The 6,721-nt window shown below is 49.8% G+C and overlaps 1 protein-coding gene across 1 annotated transcript in view; it reads left to right on the top strand.

Annotated features, from left to right (window-relative positions):
- Positions 1–2,522: 2,522 nt before the first annotated feature.
- LOC145357742 (uncharacterized) overlaps positions 2,523–6,721 on the top strand; it is a 245,807-nt gene continuing 241,608 nt past the window's right edge. The window contains exon 1 of the mRNA XM_080211187.1: positions 2,523–2,970. Coding sequence (XP_080067313.1) covers positions 2,914–2,970 — 57 coding nt within the window. The 5' untranslated portion in view covers positions 2,523–2,913. The remainder of the gene's footprint in view (positions 2,971–6,721) is intronic.

Genomic DNA, 6,721 nt, shown 5'->3' with positions numbered 1-6,721 from the left:
ATATCACTGCAATTTTCCTTCTCAAGTATTTATCCCTTTTGAAGACTCTTATTGAACCTGTACTGCAGGTTCTACAGACTGTACTGCAGCCTAGTGACACCAGAGTATCTGCAAACAGACGAAACAAAGATATACAAAAGCAAAATACTGCGGGTGCTGGAAATTGGAAATAAAAGCAGGAAATGCTGGATAAACTCAGCCGGCCTGGCAGCGCCTGTGGAGAGAGAAACAGAGTTAACGTTTCGAGTCAGCCAGACCGGCTGAGTTTGCACAGATCTTATGTTAATATGTTTTTATTTATGACCTGAAAACTCCGCTTGCTGCCAAAGTGGCTGAGCATTTCCAGAGCTTTCAGTTTTTCACATACAAATATGGGGGGATTTGAGGAAAAGCCTTTTTACCCAGAGGGTGGTGATGGTCTGGAATGCGCTCCCTGGGAGGGTAGTGGAGGCTGGATGCCTCACATCCTTTAAAAAGTATCTGGATCAGCACTTGGCACATCATAATATTCAGGATTATGGGCCAAGTGCTGGCAGATGGGATTAGGTGGGAATTCAGGTGTTTCTTGTGTGTTGGTACAGACTTGATGGGCCAAAGGGCCTGTTCTGCACTTTGGTAGGAATAATGGTAGGAAGGACTATTACTTACGTGGCGAAAAACTGCAGCAGGCGACGGTGCGGAGGGACCTCGGGGTCCTTGTGCATGAGTTGCAAAAACCCAGCTTGCAGGTGCAGCATGTGGTCAGGAAGGCAAATGGGATGCTGGCCTTCATAGCGAGGGGGATTGAATATAAAAGTAGGGAGGTCTTGCTGCGGCTGTATAGGGCATTGGTGAGGCCGCAGCTGGAGTACTGTGTGCAGTTTTGGGCGCCGCACCTGCGCAAAGATATTTTGGCCTTGGAGGGAGTGCAGAGGAGGTTACTAGGCTGATACCGGAGTTGAGGGGGTTGAGCTATGAGGAGAGGCTGAATAAACTAGGCTTGTACTCGTTAGAGTTTAGAAGAATGAGGGGAGATCTCATTGAGACGTATAAGATGATGAATGGGATGGATAGGATAGAGGTGGAGAGACTCTTCCCGCTCAAAAAAGACAGTAGGACTAGGGGGCACAGCCTCAAGATAAAGGGGGGGCGGTTTAGAACGGAGTTGAGGAGGAACTTCTTCACTCAAAGGGTGGTGAATCTCTGGAATTCTCTGCCCGTTGAAGTGGTGGAGGCTGCCTAGCTACATATTTTTAAGACGTGGGTTGATGGGTTTTTGATAAGAGAGGGGATTAAGGGTTATGGGGAGAGGGCGGGAAAGTGGAACTGAGCCACGACAGATCAGCCATGATCTTATTGAATGGCGGGGCAGGCTCGAAGGGCTAGATGGCCTACTCCTGCTCCTATTTCTTATGTTCTTATGTGTGATTCTATGAAATATGGAGAGAGATTTGAGGGTGATGGTCATCTTTTTAAACAAATAAAGAGTTTATCTTTCCCTTGATTAAGTTTTATCGAACAAGTGCCAAGCCTGGTGGCACAGTGGTTAGTACTGCTACCTCACAGCGCCAGGGACCAAAGTTCAATTCCCAGCTTGGATCACTGTTTGTGTGGAGTTTGCACATTCTCCCCGTGTCTGCGTGGGTTTCCTCTGGGTGCTCCGGTTTCCTCCCACTATCCAAAGATGTGCACGTTAGATGGATTGACCATGCTACATTGCTCCTTATTGTCCAAAGATGTGTAGACTAGATAGAGTTTATTTATTAGTGTCACAAGTCGGCTTACATTAACACTGCAATGGAGTTACTGTGAAAATCCCCCAGTCGCCACACTCTGGCGCTTGTTAGGGTACACAGAGGGAGATTCTAGCATGACCAATCTACCTAACCAGCATGTAAAATCATAGAATATAGAATCCCTGCAGAGCAGAGGGAGGCCATTTGGCCCATTGAGTTTGTACCGACCACAATCCCACCCAGGCCCTATCCCCATAACCCCACTTATTTACCCTGCGAATCCTCCTGAGACAAGGGTCAATTACTATGGTCAAGCAACCTAACTCCGCACATCTTTGGAGTGTGGGAGGAAACCAGAGCACCTGGAGGAAACCCACGCAGACACGGGGAGAATGTGCAAACTCCACACAGAGAGTGACCCAAGCCGAGGATCGAACCCAGGTCCCTGGCGCCGTGAAATGCCAGTGTGCCGGGTGGGTGAATGGGCCATGGTAAATACACAGGGTTACCGGGACAGGGCAGGGAAGACAGTCTGGGTAAGATACTCTGTCAAAGAGTCAGCGCAGATGTGATGGGCCGAATGGCCTCTTGTGCACTGTTGGGATTCAATTCTATTCTAAACCCTCACTTACCTTAAAACAGAGCCCAATCTGAACATTAAAAAAAAGAAGGGGGGAGAGAGAAATGCTGTAAATTCTCAGCAGGCAGGAATAAAAAAGAAATGAAGGAAGGTTAATGTTGTGTGGGTAAGTGCCCAGCCTGCAGAGGGCAGGTTGGATTGCATACAAGTTAATTCCTGGCTGATCTCTCTCTGTATCCAGAGTGAGTTGGGGGCGGATCGGTACAGTTTATCTGCACCGAGATAGAGGAGACGGGGAGAGAGAGAGGAGAGAGGGAGAGGGAGAGGTTGTGAGCCGTCGGCGGAGGCAGAAAGAGGAATAGAAACCCTCCTCTCTCAAATCCTAAAGTGTCTCCGGATCGCTGAGATCGACCAGGGAGAGCGGAGAGAGATTATCCAACCACCTCCACCCTGCTGCCAGAGAAGGAGGAAAAGGGGGAGAGAAGAAAAGAGGGGGATAAAGGAGAGAGAGAGAGAGAAAAAGGAAGATTCGCCCAAAAAAGCAGCCAGGCACCGTGTGGAACTGGGATTGTGATCCCGAGAAATCCCAGTGCATCCTTGTCCCGCTCTGTCCTCATCATGTCCAAGCTCAGTGTGTACTTGCTGTGTCTGCTGTGGCTGTGCGACATTGTGTGGGTAAGTGACACCTCAGCTGCTGATATTGTTACACTGGGAGTGACTGAATGAAATGTTTGCTGCAGCTTTCAGAATGAAGCTGCCCATTCTTCTTGCGTTGAGAGCAGAGACTGATCCTCCATCTATTTATATTGTTGTTGCAAGCTGTGACAATGCCATCGCTTTCCTGACACAAGTGGCAATTGCTGCCGGCATTGAATTTGCATTTGATTTCACATTTACCCCCCCCCCCCCTCCCCAGGGAGCCTGTCCCACAGTCAGGTAACTGCAATCCCAGGTGTGCCCTGCATCTCTGCCGCTTTCCTTCCAGCAACACTTTCCCACCCTTCCCAAAAAGGATTCAGGCTCCTCTCCTGACATTTCATTCTCACCTTTCTTTTCTTTCTCTCGTCTCCTCTCCTCTCTCAATCTTCTCTCTCTCATCCTTTTTCCTTCTCATTCCCCCTCTCTCATCCTCTCCTTCCCACCCTTATTCCTTCTCCCTCATCCCTCTCTCTCATTCCTTCTCTCTCTCTCATTCCTTCTCTCATTCCTTCTCTCTCCCATTCCTTCTTTCTCACCCTCACCCCTTCTCTCTCTCATTCCTTCTCTCTCTCATTCCTTCTCTCTCTCATTCTTTCTCCCTCTCATTTGTTCTCTCTCTCATCTCTCTCTCTCACACCCTCATTCCTTCTTTTTCATCCTTATCCCTTCTTTCTCTCATTACTTCTCTTATTCCTTTTTTTCTCATCCCTTCTTTCTCACTCTCCTCACTCTCTCTCTCTTGTCTCCTCTCTCTCACACTCTTTCCAATCCAGCTTCAGAGAGTGATTGAATCCACGGGCAGTGAGATTTCTGTGCTCTGGTTGATGTCATTTGCTTTATTTTGGAGCTGTTAATCTTTAATTTACCATGAATAATTGGAAGGGATGCAGGCTCCTTGCAGAATTTTCTTACTGTAATAACCCAGTCTGTCAATGAGTTTACATCATGCTGATTGGCGTACGGTGTATGAAGAAAACAAGTATGTATGTTGTGCCAGGGAGAAAATGTTGAAAACTTACATTTACTCTGAAGTGTGGTGGCAATGTTTCGATCGCAGTGATAGCTCAGTGATAACGTTCTTTCCCTGATCGTCCTACCCCAGAGGCTGAGCACACAGTCTAGGCTGATACCTCCGTACCGTACTGAGGGAACTGAAACACTGAGGGAAGTGTAGCACTTTCCAAGGTCCCATCTTCTGGATCAGTTGTTAAACTGAGGTGCTGTCTACTCTCCCAGGTGGGTGTGTACTCTCCCAGGTGGGTGTGTACAATCCCAGGTGGGTGTGTACTCTCCCAGGTGGGTGTGTACTCTCCCAGGTGGATGTGTACTCTCCCAGGTGGGTGTGTACAATCCCAGGTGGGTGTGTACTCTCCCGGGTGGATGTGTACAGTCCTAGGTGGATGTGTACTCTCCCGGGTGGATGTGTACTCTCCCGGGTGGATGTGTACTCTCCCGGGTGGGTGTGTACTCTCCCGGGTGGGCGTGTACTCTCCCAGGTGGGCGTGTACTCTCCCGGGTGGGTGTGTACTCTCCCGGGTGGGCGTGTACTCTCCCAGGTGGGTGTGTACTCTCCCGGGTGGGTGTGTACTCTCCCGGGTGGGTGTGTACTCTCCCGGGTGGGTGTGTATGATCCCAGGCCACGCGAGGAGCTGGGGTGTTATTATTCCTGGTGACCCAACGTCCAACCACCAACACCAAGGCAGATGATTGGCTGCCACCTTCCGCCAAGTTACAACTGAGAGAAAATTTCAGAAAGAATAAAGCATTTTGGAGCCTCCCTGAGGCCATGAAGGAGATGCAGATTCTTCCTTTACTTTCCTTTAAGATGAGAAGTTAAAACTGTGCACCCCAACCCCCCCTCACACCAACCCCCACCCCCAGCCCTCACCCCCACCCCCACACACCCCACACACTCTCACCCCTAAATCCCATCCCAACTCTCCATACACCACAACCCCCATCCCTGCCCCTTACCCCCTCTCTATCCCACCCCCATCCCAATCCCCACACACCCCACTCCAACCCCCACACACCAACTCCCGTCCCCACCCCCACACACCCTCACCCCTAAACCCCATCCCAACTCCCCATACACCACACCCCCCCATCCCTGTCCCTTACCCCCACACCCTCCCTACCCCCACCCCCATCCCAATCCCCGCACAGCCCACCCCAACCCCCACACACCCACCCCCACACACCCCCGATCCATCCCAGCTCCGTATCACCCGCCCCACCCCACCACTCATAACATACCCCCCCCACACACACACACACACATCGCTCCCCACATCCTTCACTCCCCGATATCACTGCCCCACACATTCCACCGCCACCCCCGCACGCCTTGCCCCTATATGACTGCCCCCCCCCCCACACACCATTCACTCACCCTCCATTACCCCCTCCCCACAGCCCCTACAACCTCGACAACACTCAGAAAAGCAATCGCGAGTGTCATGGCTGACCAGTGGCAGGGTTTGGTCAAGTAGAGGTTGTGCTGATTCTCTGCTGACTGGAGTTATTGTGGAATTCTCATTCGAATGGAAAGCAGCAGATCCGGATCTAAATGCAGACTCTGTTCGGCCAAAATGAACCAATTGAATGCCAAGCTTCTTCCTCTTCATTAATATCCAGCAAAGTCCCAGTTGGGAGGCTGATGCCATTCTTCCTGGGGCAGTCCAGCGGCAACTGACTGGATCTTTGTGAAGTAGATTACTGGATTGCTATATATGTAGATACATGGGGATGCCATCCACTGAGTGTACTCCTCTGACTGTTCCCTGTGTGCATAATGTTTAATTCGGGCATATAATTCAAGTCTCAATTACAGCACCAGATGATTCATGTCTGAGGAAGTATAGGCACAATAGAACTGGCACCGATCCAAAGTTACTGTACTCTAGCTGACCTCAATAACCCATGTTTTATGAGCCTGTGTGGGCTATGTTATGTGAGCAAGTGTCTATATTTCAGTCCCACCTGTAGCCTATAAAAGAGATCAAAATCTGTTTATTACATCTGGAGCAACCCACCTGAGACAAAGCTGTGTAACACGTAATAAATCCCTCGCCCGTTAAACTGTTCCAAAGCCACGGGGAAGGAGGTGTCTTCCCACGCTTTCCAACTCCCCACATCTGCGTTGGCCTATTCCATCTTGAAGCAAAGGTAGCTGAATGGTAGGCCCCACCAGGGTGACCTGGGGCAGGGGCCCACTTTAACAGTCCACGTCATTCGCGGTTACACTTACTGCACACCAAAGTTCCTCTCCCCTGCTGGCTCTGTATTGATTAGCCTGTAGCTTTAATCCTCCAGACACACTGTGCAGTGGGACGGGATTAGCACTTTCTCCAAGTGGTCACTATTGATGTAAAACAAATTAAAACTGCCCGAAAGGAGAGATCACAAACAGATCTGACGCCAGAGAGTAACTGAAGGCTGTAATCTAATAACAGCCACGCATATCAGTGACTGCCAAACTCTGTCTGTTATTTTAACTTCAAACCTATTATATTGAGGAAGAACTATATGTTTAGATAGTAATGCGACTTAGATGTGAACGTTCTGTTCCTATTTCAGTCAGGGGGACCAGCGAGGGGAAATGCATGGGGTTGTGGGGATAGGGCCTGGATGGGATTGTGGTAGGTGCAGACTCGATGGGCTGAATGGCCTCCTGTGGGATTCTATGCATTCAGCAGTTTTTCCTTATTCTGTTTCTGAAGGGCTG

This window comes from Carcharhinus amblyrhynchos, chromosome 24, assembly GCF_965287045.1.
Source record: "Carcharhinus amblyrhynchos chromosome 24, sCarAmb.v2.hapA, whole genome shotgun sequence".
NCBI classification, from domain to species: Eukaryota; Metazoa; Chordata; class Chondrichthyes; order Carcharhiniformes; family Carcharhinidae; genus Carcharhinus; species Carcharhinus amblyrhynchos.
The sequence above is the reverse complement of the archived record's forward strand: the minus strand, read 5'-3'. Positions and strand labels throughout refer to the sequence as shown.